At 49.6% G+C, this 17,934-nt stretch overlaps 3 protein-coding genes across 3 annotated transcripts; 1 reads left to right on the plus strand and 2 right to left on the minus strand.

Moving 5' to 3' along the window:
- Positions 1-3,855: 3,855 nt before the first annotated feature.
- CLUP02_09487 (glycosyl hydrolase family 6) lies at positions 3,856-10,576 on the minus strand (the record flags this gene model as incomplete). Its single annotated transcript, XM_049288465.1, has 14 exons — positions 3,856-4,607; positions 4,679-6,929; positions 6,999-7,177; positions 7,346-7,442; positions 7,673-8,028; positions 8,080-8,224; positions 8,284-8,441; positions 8,498-8,745; positions 8,806-9,216; positions 9,267-9,547; positions 9,587-10,093; positions 10,154-10,235; positions 10,309-10,423; positions 10,483-10,576. The coding sequence occupies 14 exons, from the start codon at positions 10,574-10,576 to the stop codon at positions 3,856-3,858; spliced, it is 5,676 nt and encodes a 1,891-aa protein (XP_049145609.1).
- An 894-nt stretch (positions 10,577-11,470) lies between these two features.
- Positions 11,471-12,919, plus strand: CLUP02_09488 (adaptor complexes medium subunit family protein; the record flags this gene model as incomplete). Its single annotated transcript, XM_049288466.1, has 3 exons — positions 11,471-11,807; positions 11,878-12,847; positions 12,913-12,919. The coding sequence occupies 3 exons, from the start codon at positions 11,471-11,473 to the stop codon at positions 12,917-12,919; spliced, it is 1,314 nt and encodes a 437-aa protein (XP_049145610.1).
- A 375-nt stretch (positions 12,920-13,294) lies between these two features.
- On the minus strand, positions 13,295-15,147 carry CLUP02_09489 (uncharacterized protein; the record flags this gene model as incomplete). Its single annotated transcript, XM_049288467.1, has 5 exons — positions 13,295-14,694; positions 14,747-14,826; positions 14,908-14,957; positions 15,005-15,057; positions 15,138-15,147. The coding sequence occupies 5 exons, from the start codon at positions 15,145-15,147 to the stop codon at positions 13,295-13,297; spliced, it is 1,593 nt and encodes a 530-aa protein (XP_049145611.1).
- Positions 15,148-17,934: the final 2,787 nt, after the last annotated feature.

The raw sequence follows: 17,934 nt of genomic DNA on the forward strand, positions 1-17,934 counted from the left end.
CTTGACCACCAGTCTTCTCTTTTCGACCGCTTGCGTCGACCTGCAGGCCAACAGCTGAAGAAACATGTGTGCCAATCAAAGAAACACCGACAGAATGCAGTCAACTCGCTTGCCAAAACCAGCCGCCCTCGCCGCCGCCTTCAAGTCTTCTACCGGTACCATACCTTCACCACGTCCCATTCTTTATCAAACCACCGCTCTACCCGATTTGCCAATCTTCTTCGCCTCCTCAACCTGTAAGCAGCCTACTGGCCAACGGCCGAGTCTTGTCCACCGTCCACGAAGGGGTGGAATTCCCACAGGGGTACGGAGCCACAATACACTGGTGCACAGGGAGGCTTGCTAGAGGTGCCGCTCAGGCGAATATGATCAACTCGAGTCTGGGAGGAAAGGGGCCAGATGCACAGGGATCGTGATTACCGATTTCGAACGAGAAACCAAACGGCAAAACGCTGCCCACTCGAGCCGATCACCACGCGTCTAACAGTCGCGGTCCAACCGTGAGCACTCACACAGCAATAATTACGGTCCGTCCGTCACACCTCTTTTCGCGTTGCAAGCAGCCTTTAGTTCCAACCTTTTGAATGGCTTTCCAAGGGGCCCGAGAGCCCCTCCGAACAACCATTAGACCAACGACAGGCAAATCGATACCGCACTCTCCAGACTCCGCCTCGGCTGCCCCCCCGACCTCACACCCACTTGACCTCACCATTATAAGGTACTTGGGCACCTCAAAGGCACTTGTCCAGGAACGCATCGCCAATTCCACGTGTCGCTTACTGCATCGATTGAGTTCGGGCCTCCCCCTCAAGTCGGGCCTGCGAATGGCCTACCTACGCCCAGAGTCCTTGGGACACGAAATCGGCATCGCATCCGTCTAGTGACAGAACTAAGCAGCAGCTCTCTCTCACCAAAAAGTTGGACCATGGTTTTAAATTGCGAGAATTTGGCTTCGAGCTACCGGCGGAATCGTACGAACTGACGCCCACTGACTGATACCGCCGGCCGTACGTGCAGGCTCAGCCAACCACCAGCCAGCCTGTCCTGTCTCGGCCACTGTCAAACAGCCGGTGGCTTTTGATGTTGCGATTGTTTTTCGATTCGGCCTAGTCGTACCTAAGTTCTTTCTCGCCCTCGTCCACTTTCGTGTTTGAAGTCAGTGCCGATCCTCTTGGCCTGGACAGGCCCAAAGACCCTGAGAACCCCCGTCAAAGTCCTATCATGGATATCATCACCCTCGCGCCTTGGGGCGGCAAGTCCAGAGGATAATTACGGACACCTACAAACAGACTGAGCAGTACTCCCGGCTCCGTCGACTGTGTGACACCGTATTAGTGCCGCCAACGTCAGCGCCCTCGGGCACCAAGCTTAGCTCCTCACAAGCGGGGTCTCCATCTTGGATATGGCGCTCATGATGGCTCGGCTTCGGGACCGACGAGCTCCATGACCACAAGGCATGATTGAAAACGGTCAAGTAATGGCGATTACGCTTGTTAGACTTGAATCCTGTCGATCGGCATCTTGCGAGACCAGCCACCTCCGGCAGTTCCATCATACTATGATCGATGCCCTCGTGTTTCTCGACCTGCCTACTGCACGGGAATGGCAATCATTGTCTGAGATGTAGGCACACGAGGCTCGTCTCAGCGATTCGGATGGGCTAGGTATCGTTTTCATATTGGCCACCTTCTCGCGCCATCATCACCACTAGACTCAACTTCTCAGACCACTTTCGATGCGACTCTGGCCTGACCAAACACGCCAATGGCTGTTTCCCCTCATCCCCCGTCCTCCATCGACTTGTACCTTGCTGCTGCATGCACCGCACGTGGCAGACGCACCCTTACCTGGCCGCTAAACTTCACCTGGAACTCGTGGACCACATGGGTTCTCAACGGACGACACGTTCCTATCACCAATGTGGCCAACCATATCGCTGCCGTTGTCGACTGTTGCCTGCCGTGGAGGATTTGACTTTGCAGTATCTTGGTCTTTCTGAAGCTTTATTTCGAAATATGTTTCCAATGAATCGTGACAGTCACCCAGCAGACTTTTCATGAATCAGGCCATGGGATTGACCTTTGGGAGCCTGTCAATCACTCCTCATCTCCCTAATCATTCGGCCGTAGAGCGTTCTCGGACATCACAATCTGCCAGGCCGGCCTGGTTGAGTGAAGGTTTCCATCGTCGGGTTTCACTAAGCATGCTGGTCCCAATCAAGATCGTTTCCGGACAATCCCGTCCCATGACTCCCATATAGACTTCATGCTTATACCGAATATCCCTATGAAGCTTTGTGGTTTTTCGACTCGGAAAGCTGTATGCATGCGGCTTATCCAACAGGTCCAGAACGGACACCGGAGACTCGAGTCATGGCATCGCTGGAGCTTCAAGTTGCTCCAAATATTTGACTGGGGCAATCACCACGGTACACCGTACGCGTTGGGAAGCCGGGACAAACGGCCACCCACTCAAACGGTCCGAGTCCCTCCTCCACGTGGTATCCCGCAGTTTGGTTACACAATCTTGGGGGCCCTATCTACAGTCAAGGCTTGTTCGGAATGAAGCTCGCTCAGGTCGGTGAGCAGCTTCGAGAGACGATGGAGCTTTTGCGTATTATGCTGATGGATTCGAACGTCGGCGAGTAATCAGAGTCGACAACAAGCTACGATTCTTTGGGCCCGACATTGATTTATCACCGAGGATCAAGCTCGGACTCCTGTACAGACAGCAATCGCACCCATCAGCTCCTTGACAAGTGGCACACTTTGAGGTGTATCATCGCTTCGGGGACACGTTTAGTGCCCTCGATGGGCCCCTGCAGCCAACATCTCCAGTCGCACGTCAGCCGTGTTTGCTTGCGACGTTGTGTCGTGTCTGGTGGGCATCAACAAGGTTGTTGTCAGTTCGAAACAGTTTCGCTTGTGTGCCCACAACTCCTCCACAGCTAATCTCTCTCAATCTGATAATTCTGATGAATTTACGCCTTGTTATCTTCAGGACTGGGTCGCCCGCACTGAGGCGCACGTCGCTAGCTGCCGGGTCGAGCCAACTGAGTCGTGACGAAGGGCGGTCAGCTAGCGATACGAGCATTCCCCCATGGCACGTCCCAGGATTCGCCCGAGTTTGATACTCTGCTGATCGTCAGTAAAGCGCTGTCAAGGTTTTCGAGCGGCTGCGGTGATAATGCCGAAAAAGCGGTTCGCGATGCCCCCTCTATCAATTTGTGTATCATGGACCATGGTCAAGCTTGTTGTCCAAAACTCCCGCAGCAAGCTTGCGCATGGACCATGGACCATGTAGCATTTACCCAGTAGACGCGCCCCCGGCTTTTCGGCGGTTTGCTGCAGGTTGCGCGGGGCAATTGTGAGGTCTGCCGGCATACATAGATGCATTGGAGAGCTTCATGGCAGGGACTCGAAGCTTAATCACAGGTTGACGTGGTGATTGGGCATCTTGATACCGACACAGGTTGATTATACTATCATGTTTGCTCCCCTCCTTTGCTGAGCCAGGCTTCAACTCTCACACGAAGAACACCATAACACACCACTGAGCTCGTCGGGGATATCTGGTCATTGATTCACGCTACTTCAGATCTGTGGTATAGGGTATATTGTGTTATTTGAAGGTGCTCAACAGGGCACATACTATGGCCTATAAAGAGCCTGTATTTGGCAGATTGCTTTACCGAATCTTCTGTGTTCCTGGTAAGTTCCGAACTTGACTTTGCCTACTATTACAATCCAACCAGCGCTTAACATCTCTCAATTGCCACCAACTTGTCTCCATGTCCAAGTTACCAACTTTGAGAACATGTCAAATACGAATCGAAACCACGGACATTAGAGGGAGTTATGGAATATAAGGTAGGAAAGGGTGAAACTCCGGTTGAGGGTGAGATACGGGTGGCGGTACATTGGGCGTGCTGTTCGCTGGTGGTAGATTAAACTCTCCATCGGACTCGTCTTCGCTGTCGGCGTCAGACATGGGCGGAGACATGGGCGGAGACATGGGCGGAGACATGGGCGGAGACATGTCAAAGTCTAGATCAAGCCTATTTTCCAAGGGCATTCCTACAGGTGTATAGATCGGGCCATCATCCTCGGGACCAAGCCTCACGAGCGCCAGCTCCTCCTCGGAAGTAGCCCACTCGGCAAAGTGCCCCTTTAGCGTCCGGATCCCGCAGGGAAACCTCTCTTTGGAGCGTCTCTCCCTCATGATCATGCCCACCTCATTCTCGGCCTTGCGCTGGCTTCCCGGGTCCTCCGCGGCCCAGATCTCGGCCGTCTCGAGGATCCGTCGCCAATTTACCTCAAAGTGGCGGGCCACGACCTCGAACCACGGGTTATCCTCGGCGGCCGGGTGGGCGTTCTTGCGCAGATGGAGCCAGTGGCTCATGGCGTAGATGAGGGTGTCGGCGCGCATCTCCGTCTTGTAAACCAGCGAGGCTGCCGGGGAAAAGGCCTGGTTGGGTTCGTTCCAGACCGGGTCCGGGCTGAAGATCATGGCATGGATGGAGACGAGGAGCTGGAGGAGGGTGGACTTCTTGGGGTCCCAATTCTCGGCGGCGCTGCCTGTCCAGGTGCCGAGGAGGGAGAAGCAGACTGTTGGCAAAGAGTTAGCAATGGTCCACGAAAATATAGTGCAGGTGAGAAATCAAAGGGGGCTTTCGTACCTTGGCCATTTGAATATAGGTTCGGGTTGAACTTTCGACGGCTGTACGTTGTTCTGAAGACCATCTTAGGTGGCCTCTCTGGGTAATCGAGAGGGCAGAACAGATCAAACTCGAAGAGCCCATTCTCATACGGCGTACCTTCCGGTCCGACGATGAGGACCTTCATGGCGTCCAACCGCGTGTCGTCGTGGCGAACAAAGATGCCGTCGGGGAGCGTGGTACGCAGCATGGAGAGCTCCATCACGAGCTTCTTCATACGGCGGGGGGCGGTGGCCTCCGAGTCTGGGATGGGAATCTTGAAGTCACTTTGCCATCTTTCGGAATCCATCTCCCGCACCTTGTTCTCGATGAGCCATTGCCGGGCGGCTGTGAGTCTCTCCTCCTTGTCATCGGGAATGGTGGGTGATTCTGCCACTGACGAAACGGTCGATTGTGAGTAAGTCAGAGAGGGAGGGTTGCTTCCTTCGTCAATAGTCACTTCCCTCTTGTCTTTCTTGAGGGTTTCTCCTTCGAGTTGTTGGGAGATCTCGCAAATACGGTCGCACATGACTATCGTCTGGGAGAGACCCCCGGGGCTGGGTTTGTAGAGTCGCTTCACCGATTCCGCCTGGACTCTCAAGGCAGAAAGTAGACTCACTAACGACTTGAGCGTTTCTTGAGGCTGGTCCTGCTTCTCTTCAAGCTCCACCGCTTTCCCCTTCCCCTTTTCATCGTCACTGGAGCTAGACGACCTGTCTAAAACTGGAAGAGGGCCATATCCGAAGCAGACCGGGAGTAGAGTGCGGGCGAGAGGATAGCTGATTCGAACATCACAGACTAGCGGGGTTGTAGCAGGGTGTGCTGAGAGCACGTGAAGGAAATCGAAGAGGGCTTGGTATGGAACTCGTTGCCGCATAATCTCTTGCATGTTATCATTCCGAAGAAGCTCTGCCATCCTGATCATCAGCGGGCTTCGGCGAGCCATGACCATTAACAACGGTGGAGGATTTCGATCAAACTGAGTGTAGTTGGAAGTTGAAGGCCATGCTATCGAAAGCGCGGCGAAAAGCCTGGGTAACCGAACCATGCTGTTCTCAAGGTCTTCGCGGCGAATACAGGCGAGTTCATTGGGCTTCTCTTTCTTTCTGTCGAGCTTACCCGTTGCGTAGCCCGTTCCTTTGGATGTGCCTTGGTCATCGCTGGTCTTGAAGTAGCTCTTGAATCTCGACCCGGACTTTTTCTCGGTCTTGGGGGGCTTCTCGATCGAGTCCACTTGGGAGTCTTGAAAGATAGAGACCCGCGGGTTTGCAGCGTGGGCGGTCGGGCCGCACAGGAGAGCAAAGAGGTGGAAAAGTCGACCAGGGGGGCAGCACCATTTGGTCGACTTGGAACTGGCGAATGGCGTCCTTAAATTATCTCCGATTCGGGAGCAGCCGAAACAGTATGAGATCCCGCAAGAGCATCTAACATAATGGCTGCCCAGTTCGATAGTCTCTCTACCTAGAAGAATGACACTGGCGTGTTGGAAGATGGTGCTGCTCTCAATTGCGACGCCACGCTTGCATCTTGGACACCTACGGCCCGTTGCAAACCTAATGAAGCGTCGAAGCACTTCTTCTTCTTCCTGGCATGACGGATTAGGAGACGAGAATTCCTGGATTATCGAGACGTTTGGCTGGTTGTTGTCGGAAGGTCTGAGCAAAGATGGGGGTACGCAGGGCGAGAATAGGGGTGTTGATAATGGCTTTCGAAGCCTGTCCGGGGCGGTGCCGTGGTTGTAAGCAAACGCCTCCGCGGAGCCCTCTGGCGTGGGCCGATATGGCTGGACAGCAGTAGGATCGAAAGGTCGAGGTGTCACCCATTGAGTTGGCAATTCGTTATTTATATGGAAGTGTGGGGCTTGCCACCTTTGTCGCGTTGAAGAGCCTGAGACGGCGGTCCCATCTACTGTCATGACCGGTAGATGGGCAGAGTAAGGGTTACTATCTGCCAACTTTGTATCCTCTCCTGGATCTAGCCATGAAGGCCTCATGCCTGCGCTAGAGGTAAAGGGTTGAAAGGGAGGGGATCGAGGATCCAAGGGCACTCCACTGCTCTTCCCGTTTCCTTTCAACTTTGTCTTGATTGTCATTAGGATTTTAGACCGTACCGAGTGCTTAGCGACCCCGGAAGATGGGGCCGAATTATCGGCTTCGTTTGTGCTGCTCGCTTCTGGGAGGCTAGTATCTCTGGGTTGCTGGGCTTCTTGGCCGCCAAGAATCGTATCCTGTTCCTTTGCGCAGATAACGAGTCAGAATAGAACATCCAGAAGATATAGCGAGAAGGTTTTTGGAATTCATACGGCGAACAACCCCTGTGTCTTGGCTTCTGCATCGGAACCCGATGGGAGGGCTACCGGTATGCTTCCCTTCGTTGCAGATTTCTTCTCCTTGTGTCGCTTGCGGAGGGCCTTGAGAGGCCAAGGAATGCGATAAAACATCCAAATAAGTGTAAGTGGAAAGAGGAGGGCCAAGAGAAGGGCTATCCACATCTATATAGGCTTGGCGGCCTGCGTAATCGAACGTTGGGGGTGATTTGAGAGGAAATCGGATGCATCGAGCTATCATGAAAGAACCATAAGAAAAGAGAAGGGAGGGGAAGCGCTGAGGGGCGAGCTTTTTATAGCGGCGTCTTTCCGATCAGGCCAACCGAGTTTGTACCAGTTCAGGTACCCAGGGTTCAGTCCTAGATCTCGGGACCTAGACGGACCAAAAGACACCGGCACGGCGCTCCGATGCTTTCCTCTCTATGATCGGTGGTTGACCCACACAGCAAGCATAGTCCTTCCGGGTTGAAGACGGACTACCCGAGCAGCACGGAGCAGGAGAGCCAAGTGGGTTCGAAAGTATATAAAAGATTCATCTTCTAAGTAGGTGAAATATATACACGAAGATAAATAGAACGCGACGTCTGCAGCCCAGGGCCATATTTCTAGAAGAAATTGAACAGCACTTAGAAGGCAGGGTTAGCGTTTACGAGGAGCTGCTCGAAGTAGGCCTGGAACCAAGTTCCGGCCTCAGGAGCGGGCTTCAGAGCGTCCTCCTTGCCGCAGTTGTAGTCGTAGCGAGTGGCGGTAGTGAGGGAAGTGCCGTCACTCTCACCACCAGGCTTCACCCAGACAAAAGAATCAACAAGAGATGAGCCTGTGTTGGTGGAGGGACGGAGACCAAAACCGGTGCCGATGGCATTGCACCAGTCACCCCAAGCCAACTGGCCAGTGGGCTGCTTACCAGAGCGGCCTTGGTCAACGATGAAGTGAGCGTCCCATCCCTGAGCAGCGAGAAGGGGCTGGAGTGCCTCGACGTAGTGCTTCTCGTCATAGTTGGAGTTGCCTAGGCCAGTCAGATACGGAAACGTTAGAAATCTGGATGGGTACGACTTACCTGAGGTGTAGGAAGGCGGGGAGCTAACGCTCCATGCGTTGTAGTTGGCCACGTTGGTCACGATTCCACGGAGAGCCTTGGGGCTGCCGGCATCTTTGTAGACCTTTGCGTACATGTTCGCGGCGGGTCCCAAGTTTGCAGCCCACTGGAGAAGTATATTAGATCAGTAGAACATGTGTGGAGCGTGGCGCGGTGAGAACTTACTCCTAACCAACCCGCGTGGCCGCCATCAAGGTACATGGCGACATTGGGCAGGTTGAGCTGAGTGACAGCATAGTTGGTGCACTCGAGGTAAGCGGCCTGGGCACCGGAGCACTTGGCAACGTTGAGGTTGGTGACCAAGTTTGCCAGGGAATCAGGCTCTGGACGAGAAAGTTAGGAAACGCAGATTTTGGTGGGTGCGAGACAAGACACATACCGATCACCAGGAGAATGCGAATGTCAGAGTACTTGAGAATCATAGTGCGTATGGCGTCGATGTACTCCTTGTACTTGGCAACACCACCGTCAGCGATGGCGTATTCGCCGTTGGAGGCGGCAGCAGCGCAGTCGCGGTCGGGAAGATCGTAGACGACGAACTGGCCGGCGTAGTTGCCGCCAGCGGCGTTGGCCTTGCGAATATCGGCCAGCGTGGAGTCAACCAAGGGAATCTTGGCACGAGTGTCCCTTGATGGTGTCAGCAAAAGGAGGCCTTCAACACCGACGTACGTAGCATAGATAACTTACATCCACATGAAGGTAGGGACCTTGGCAACGGCGGCAGCCGCCGTCTGCAAAGCAGGGCTCAGTGACGGGATAGCCAAAGTCGTAATCTCGGAGGCATAGTATGAGTTGGCCCAGAGGTTGACTCCGGCAAAGGGGTTGCCCGTGTAGGTCGCACCACCGGTGACCGCGGGAGCGCTAGTGGTGGCAGTTCCGGCCTGCGTGGTAGTGGTACCGGCCCCGGCGGTTGTCGAGGTTCGCGAAGGGCTAACGACTGCGGAAGAGCTAGAGCGAACAGTCGATGAAGCGGCAGCAGAGCTGGCGGACGAGGCGCTGCCGGGCAAGCACTGGCTGTAATAAGCGTTGTTGACGACGCAAGTGCTGCCAGAAGCACAGCACGTTGGGCCGGTGAAGCCTTGGCCGCCGCATTGTGCCCTGGTCACCAATCAGATTCTTTCCTCGTTCAAGCTGCATATCCTACTTACCAGACGGCTCCGCAAGATTGCCTCTCCTCGATGGGAACGGCCAGAGCTGCAGTGCCCAAGAGGGCAGCAGTGAGGAACGCACGAGCAGCCATGGTTGCTTCTGTTGTGGGATATTGACTTGACTCTGGAGAGGATGATGTCCGTGGGTTGCAAGTCTGGAGCTGATGATGAACGACCTGGGACATGGTCCTTTTATCATGTTGCCAACCTGAGTTGAGGACTCGGATCTCTTGAACACACCGCTTGGCCTTTCGGAACGGCGGGATGGATGTGTGCTGGGCCTATTCTGGGCTGCCGGCGGGAGAGAGGCATTGCCCCACGATCGCGGAGTGAAGCAGCGGCATCTTGAGTTTGATTACTCCATTGAGAAAAGCGTCAAGAGAGCAGACCAAGCCGAGGGAGCCATCGTTACCATGGGTATATGGGGATATGGAAGAGACATCCGAAGGACAGGTCTTGAACCATGGAATCGCCTGGTTGACGGCATGCTGGACCAGGTCCCTAAGGCTGGGCATGGAGCCATGAATTGCTTGCGGTTGCAGCAAACTACGGCCACCATCGATATTCCATGGCGTCAAGGAGTAAAAGTCCGCCAGCCAAGGTGTGGGCAAACTGCGTATTGGATGTAACGGAGTGTAAGTCATCTCGGAGGCGACGCTCCATATTAGCCACGAAGGGAAGAGCGCGTTGGTCATGGGGGCGTGATGGATGTGGGGACCGTTGAAGAGGGTGCCATGAGGGGTCGGGAAGCTCTTTAAATCGTTCCGGTCAAGTTGCAATCCAGCAAACTCTCGATTGGAAAGGCGGCTTCGTTGCCCGAGATAACGCTGAGTAGCAGTGGCGTGCCTATGCCATTTAATTTAAAGACGGAGAAGTGCATCGCGAACCTGTCGGAAAGTGTAGGTTAAAGACAGAGGTAACCAGTCACGGGATGCGAAGTTGGCGGATCGAAAGCCGAAGCGAAAGTAGCTTGGCTCCAGGTACAGAGACAGGTACCGTCAGCGAAGAGAGGAATAATCGTGGCGATTCGTCGGAGCCGCACTCAAGAGGGCAAGACGCAAGAGGCAAGACGCAAGGGACGACAAGCGAGTTGGAGAAATTGGGGTTTGTGTGGTGGTGAACCGCGTCGATGGTGGTGCTGTGGTACTCGGACCTGTCTGGTGTTAATGAGGTTAATGAGTGTCAAGAGCGGAAGCAATCAATACTGATTGCCTACCTGATAACCATCGGCCCTCAATCTTGGGTTCCCACGCCTGCGGGAACGATCCAAATTGACGTTTCGTCGAGATTTGGACGTCCAGCAACCTCATGTCATGACCACGGTGGCAATTGGTGGCCGGTGTAAGAGGCTTTGCTTGAGAGTATACATAACATTGCAAGCCGCTGATATCAATAGCATTGACGCGAGGAGAGATGACCAAACGAGAGCCGTGCACTATCAGCTATGCATACAGTTGGTGGGTGGTGACAAGAGCATGTCGAGGCAGATTCTTCTCTTGGTGGTGAGATGCCAAGGGTTCATGGTACCGACGCGCATCTTTCGGATGCACAGTCCCGTGCTCAACATCGCAGTCCATCCGTAGAACAGTCCGGAAGATCAGAGAGGCATGCTGTTACGAATAAGGGTCGTACGTTGTTGTCTTGGGGAGCGGAGACTCGTGATAGTGGTTGTGGTGGTGACGGTGGGTGTGTAAGAGGAGGAAGACGACCGGGGCGGAGGTGTGAAAATGTATTGGCACTGTCCAGATCACCGTGCTTACATAAGACAAGGTATCTAGGTACCGACTGTTACACGTCAAGACGGGAGTCTGCACGTGAGTGGATCACGTAAGGCGATTCCAGAAAGCTTACCTAAGAAAAGAAGCATGGACCATTGTGCCCCACACCGCACGAAGCGCCGGTCCACCGCGAGGCTCACCGCCCGGACCCTTTTGGGGCCTGGCAGAATTTCCCGCCGGTCCCGAAACCGTTCCCCTCGACCAAGTCGCAAAGTGGAAGCTCTCCCCTGACGGCTGACCGAGCCAGTTCCCGCCGCTGTCCCCGCCGTGTCCCGCCCGCGATCCTGTGCTTCGAGAATCACCAACACACCCATCCCACCAGCTCTACTACTGTTCACCACAACGCGCCCTCCCGTCTCTCCGTCCGCTCGTCAATCCCCAGTGGTCGCTCCCCTCGCGTGCGCCCTCACCCCCTGACCCGCCACGATGTTGTCTGGAATCCTCATCTTCAACCAAAAGGGCGAGAACCTCATCTTCCGCGCCTTTCGCAACGATTGCAGGCCCAGACTTGCCGACGTCTTCCGGATTCAAGTGATCTCGAACTCGCAAGTCCGGTCCCCCATCTTGACCCTTGGAAGCACCACCTTCAGCCACGTAAAGCATGAGAACATTTACCTTGTTGCTATTACCAAGAGCAATGCGAATGCTGCGCTGGTCTTTGAGTTCCTCTATCGCTTAATTGCGTTGGGACGGGGCTACTTTGGCAAGTTTGATGAGGAGGCTGTCAAGAACAACTTCGTGCTTGTCTATGAGCTGCTCGACGGTACGTGCCACATCACACCGGCTCAATGGACTGTGTTACTAGTGTTCCCCTTCTAACGTTCGCCTTGCAGAGATCATTGACTTTGGCTACCCCCAAAACACCGAGACCGACACCCTCAAGATGTACATCACGACCGAAGGCGTCAAGTCAGAACGAGCCGCCGAGGACTCGGCCAAGATTACAATGCAGGCGACAGGCGCGCTCTCGTGGCGCAAGGCAGATGTTAAGTACAGAAAGAACGAGGCGTTCGTTGACGTGATCGAAGACGTCAACCTTCTCATGTCCGCCACGGGAGCAGTCCTCCGCGCCGACGTCACGGGTCAAATCGTCATGCGCGCCTACCTCTCCGGTACCCCAGAGTGCAAGTTCGGCCTTAACGACCGGCTACTTCTCGATAACGACGGGCTCCTTAGTCTACCGAGTGGAAACAGGATGGGAACAAAGGCCACCAAGGCCGCCGCCGGCAGTGTCACCCTCGAAGACTGTCAATTCCACCAGTGCGTCAAGTTGGGCAAGTTCGACAGCGACCGCATCATCTCCTTCGTCCCGCCCGATGGCGAGTTCGAGCTCATGCGCTACCGCGCCACCGAGAACGTCAACCTCCCCTTCAAGATCCACGCCATCGTCAACGAGGTCGGCCGCACAAAGGTCGAATACAGCATCGGCATCAAGGCGAATTTTGGCGCAAAGCTCTTCGCCACCAACGTCGTTGTCCGCATCCCTACACCGCTCAACACTGCTAAGATCACGGAACGATGCACCCAGGGCAAGGCCAAGTACGAGCCCAGCGAGAACAACATTGTGTGGAAGATTGGGCGGTTTACGGGACAGAGCGAGTTTGTCTTGAGTGCCGAGGCCATCCTGACGAGCATGACGAATCAGCGCGCCTGGTCGCGGCCGCCCCTGAGCCTCAACTTTAGCTTGTTGATGTTTACCAGTTCAGGCCTCTTGGTTAGGTACCTCAAGGTGTTCGAGAAGAGCAACTATTCGAGCGTCAAGTGGGTGCGGTACATGACGAGAGCGGGTTCCTATGAGATACGGTAAGTCTGGCCTTGTCCATCATCATCATTCCATGTTCTAAGCCCTGTTGCTAACCAATTCACAGTTTCTAGCGAGGTAATTATACGTGTATGTGTGGTTTTGAGCTTGCGTGGTATATGCATAGTATGGCGTCAAAAGGTATTCCCAGTAGAGAAAAACTGGTGGGCTTCAGCACGTTTTGTCAATGTTTACGGCGGCCATATTGTTGTCAATAACGTCTCTTCTTCCAGAGATTATAGTAATACAAGGTCTCCCTCCCTAGCTCGCATCCTCCCAGTAGTTTCGACATATGTCGTTTCGACGAAATCATCTCCTCGTTGCCCCACGCCAGCCGATTCGACCCAACCACTTGGTCCAGCTGGAATAAGCACCTTTTCGTCAGTCAGCTTATCTCGCTCTTCTTACGCCGAGAAGGTCTCTTGTTCTCACCCGCGTCGCTAGCTCGACTATCGCAGGCTCATGTCCACGCCCTCATTGGCGACCTCTGAACGGCTATCCGGATAACAGTCCATTACCGTCGTGTTGTCCACGCCCTCCAACTCGTCGTCTTCCACCAGTAGCACCCTGATTCCCTCGAAATCCTGCGTAGCAGCGTCTGCCTGCTGGCTCCTGATCATCTCGTCCATAACCCTCGCAAACACGTAGATCGGGTGCTCGTCCGACCAACCCATGCCCTCCAAATTAAACACCTCCCGATACGTCTTTCCCACGCCATGGATTACGTCCGCCACCCGTGATATAGCCGCATCCCTGTCTCGACTGTGAAGCTGGTAATATAGTTCGCCGCGCGTCTGAAGCTGAGATCTCGTGATATCCTGTTTCTTGCATCGGGTACACCGGCCGTGACAGTGATCGACCAAGTACAGCACTCGGAGTCCCCGTTGTATACAACATGCCAGGTATGCCACCTCTTCAAACACCACCGCCCCAACTGTTGCCGGCGTCCACGTCTCCGCGATATCCAAAGCGATGAGTCGCGCATCACGTAACGTCTCCGCTATCTCGGCGCTCCACGGCCCTTCAAGCACCTCGGTCAAGTTATTCACCCCCGACGCCTCATATTCGCCAGACAAAACCCCGTGGCAGAGATCCGTGAGGGCACCGCCGTCTCCGAAACGCAACAGCAGCACATCTTCTTCGTTGTCGTAGTGTATTTTCTTGTTCCGACCGGGGAGGTAGACAGAGTTCATGTTCCTCCCCCTCAACCGCCTCTCCACAGCCGCCGAGGCTTCAGAACACACTAACCGCATCGTTTGCCGTTGTTTGTATACGGATGGATCATGCATGTGTCTCGCAATCCTCGTCCGCCGCGCAAGCTCCGCCGGACCCGTTTCAAGGGCGTCCAAGAAGACACACTCTCTGTACTTTGTCCATCTGGCGTGGTTCTGCTCTGAAATCTTGCCGTCTGCGGATTGGAAAGCCCGTCTGCTTCGATCGGTACCGCGCCAGGACGGAAAACAGACGTCAAAAATATGTATCGACGGTCCGGCTGTTGCTTCATCCCAGATCTTGAGGCGGAGTTCGGGAGGGAGCTCCGCGAACTTTGTGAATGGCATCATAGGCGAATTGGACCGGTGCTGCTGAGTCTCGGACGAGAATTTGACTTCTTGTCGTGATTCTTGTTGGGGTTTATAAAGATAGTCATGAAGGACTCTCATCGCATTCGACCCCGGGAACCCCGTCGCAGGCAAAAGAGTTGACCAGTCAGACACCCACTCAACAGCATCCACTGCCAACTCACACATCTCATCCATGCTTACTGTCACCTCACTGTCGTTGCTCTGATATCGCAACGTGGGATGATCAGACTGGAAAAGACAAATCAAGGCTGTCTTCAACGGCGTCCCTTGGACAAAGTGCCGCTCACTCGTATATCTGTTCTGGGCGTCAGCGCTTACATGCGTTCTCAACAGCGCAGACCCAGAACGCCACCATCAGATTTGGCCGTTGGTCGTCGCCCGTTTGATAAGCCACGCGACTACCGTGCCGCCGGGTCGCATACCACACCAAGATACAATGGCAATGTGCCCATTGGCCGGGTCATGTGTGAGCTTGGCACTTGATGGAAGATTGGCTCAACGGCTGCATGAGTCCGACCAGCCGGGAGAGCTGAGAGGACAATAAGAGCGAATCTAAGTTGTTTGCTTCGGTGGAACGGGTTGAATGGCCTTTCTGTCGCTACCAGTTGCCTTGCCCACATCGGCCACGGCTGCTAGTCACCGGAACTCTTGGAGGTCAATCATGTTGCTATCTTTACCGATTTCTTCTCAAAATTTCTCTCTTGCTGACTCTTCAGCATGCTCCTATACCCTATCTTCTTCCTTGCGCTTCTCATTCCATCGTCCCCTACATTATTAAACCGCCACATCACACGGGTAAACAGCGCTTATACCCATTCAAATCAATTAAATAAATAAGTTAAACAAAGAGTTAAATATAAGAATTTTAGTAAGTTAAATAATTAAATATCGTAAGGCCCTATATTTAACGTATTTAATTAAATATAAAGTTATTTAAAAAAAAGAAAATCCGGGGCTAGGCTAATTAAAAATTAATATTCTTAACTACGCCTTATAAAAGTTCGTAATTAAGAATATAAATACTTAGAGCAAGATTCGAACTTATAACTCCTTATTTATAATTATAAGTTTAGTATTATACTACTTAACTAAATAGATTATTAGTAATTATTATAAAAAAAAAGCTTAAGTATTATAAAGCCCTAAATTTAGTATTTTATTATATTTAATAATTTAAAAAACCTCTAGTACCCCCTTTTTTTAATATTAATAAAAATAATAAAGTTACGTATTACTACTTCTAACCTTTTATAATTATTATAATTATTATTAAAATTAATTAAATTATATATTAATTAATTTATTATATTATAATTAATCAATTAATAATAAGTCGTACGATTTTCGGTACGTAGTTACTATTTCGGATTACTTCGTAACTATAGACCTTAACTAATATTAGCTTTGTATTATTAACTAATTTTAATAATTATAATAGCCTCTACGCCTTTTTAAAAGTAATTTAAAAAGGGAGGACTTTTATTAATAATAATTTAATATTATAAAAGGGTATAAAACTAAAGAAGTTATAGATCCGTTTAGAGGGGGTTTTTATTTAAGAAATTTATAATAAAAATAATCAAAGTAAAGTTTTTTAGTTTTATTATTATTACGACGAAATAAGTATTATTATTTATTTTAAAATAGTAATTATAAGTTTAGTAATAGCTTATTTAAAGTTAAAATACTAAGTAGTAAATCTAAGCTCTAACGAGTCGTTATATTTATTAAAATCCTCTAAGTACAATTTTATATTAAAAAAACAAAAACTTATTTTTAATATTATTACGAAGGGCTAAGTAATAAGAATTAAAAAATTAATAATCGGGTATATTATTAATAATAATAGCCTATTTATAACTTTTTAAGATCCTTACCTCTAGGCCCTCTTTTATTAATTAAATTATAATATTACTAACGAACTCTTATTATTATATAGAAATATAAAAAAGGAGCTAAGTAAGATCTTTATTAAAAAAAAAGATATAATTAGAATAGAGATCTGGAGGTTAATAATAAAAGTCTACTTATTATTCGATTTATAGACCTTGCTAACGTAGAATATTATTATTATTGTTTTTATTTACTTTTTAAACTATACTAAGTAATAAATATAATACTTTATTATTTTATAATAATAGTATAGTACTTATAATCCCCCTAACAGAGCAATCCGCCGGGGCCGTACTATATATTACGTATTAAAAAGAACTAGGTATATTGCGCTCTATACTTAATTACTAATTAAAATAGCTCCCGACCTTCCCCCGTAGTCCTCTAAGTTCTAGTTATTTAGAAGGCGAGCTATACCTATTTTAATATATATAAAACCTCTTAGTACTAGCTTACGTAAGTAACTAAATCCTATATTATATACTCTTTTTTATTAAGGGTTAGGGGGCCCCTTATATATTCCCTTACGTTTATAATATAGCCCGTATTAAAAGGATTTTTAGTTTTATAAAATATAATTTCTAAGTTAGCGTTAATATACTAAATTTTAACGTTTATACTAGCCCGGCTATTTATAATATTTATATTATTACTTAGCTAAATTCTATATTATTAAAAAGTATTTTACTAATCCTTAGGCGTATTTACGTTAGTTATAATAACTATAGCGTCGAGCTAGCTAAAGAGGGCGCCTAGCCCGAGAGGGGTAGACTTATTAACGGGTATTTTTAGTTTTAGCTTACTAATTATTAATTATATATTAAGAGAGTAGGTTCTTATTAAGGTAGTAGTTTATATATTAATAAGTTTATTTAATGGATTTATTTAGTAGATTTATTTAGTTTAAATAGAGAGTAGTTTTAGGTAATATTAAAAGTAATAAGGATAAAAAGAATCTTTATAAGCTCTAAGTAGTAAATATTAGCCTATTTAGCCCTTTTTTTTAAAAACCTCTATGTTACTATTAAAGTTTAGAACCTCTGCGGTTAAGGGCCGCTTCTAACTATTATAATTAATTATTATAGCTAATTATTACGGCCGACCTCTACTGTTAACCTTTTTAGCTAGTACTACTACGTAAGTATATTACTTAGCTTATTATTAATAAGTAGCTAAAGAGGGCAGCTTACTTATCCCGAATTATATAATAGTTTTCGTATTAAAATTATTATATTACGTTAAGCGCGTACTTAGGGTATATTGCGCGTATTATATAGTTAAAAAGTATATTATATTATATAATTTCCCTTAAAAGTATAATCCCGTTAAGGTTAATCTTTTGCGCCTATAAAGCCGGAAAAAAACCACTACATAGTACTTATAATAAGGCTAATATTACTCAAATTATAAAATTAGTAATAGATAACTAAGAATTAAGTAACTAAGTCGGAGTAGTTATTTATAATAATATTTTAAATAATAATACTTACTTAGGTTATTTATATTTTATTTTATTTTATATTTATACTTAAGAAAATGTTTTTAATTAGAGGATAAAGTATTATAGTTATATTCTTAACCTCGTTAATAAAGCCTTTTTATTTAACAATAAT

This window comes from Colletotrichum lupini, chromosome 5 (genome assembly GCF_023278565.1).
Source record: "Colletotrichum lupini chromosome 5, complete sequence".
In the NCBI taxonomy this organism is placed as follows: domain Eukaryota; kingdom Fungi; phylum Ascomycota; class Sordariomycetes; order Glomerellales; family Glomerellaceae; genus Colletotrichum; species Colletotrichum lupini.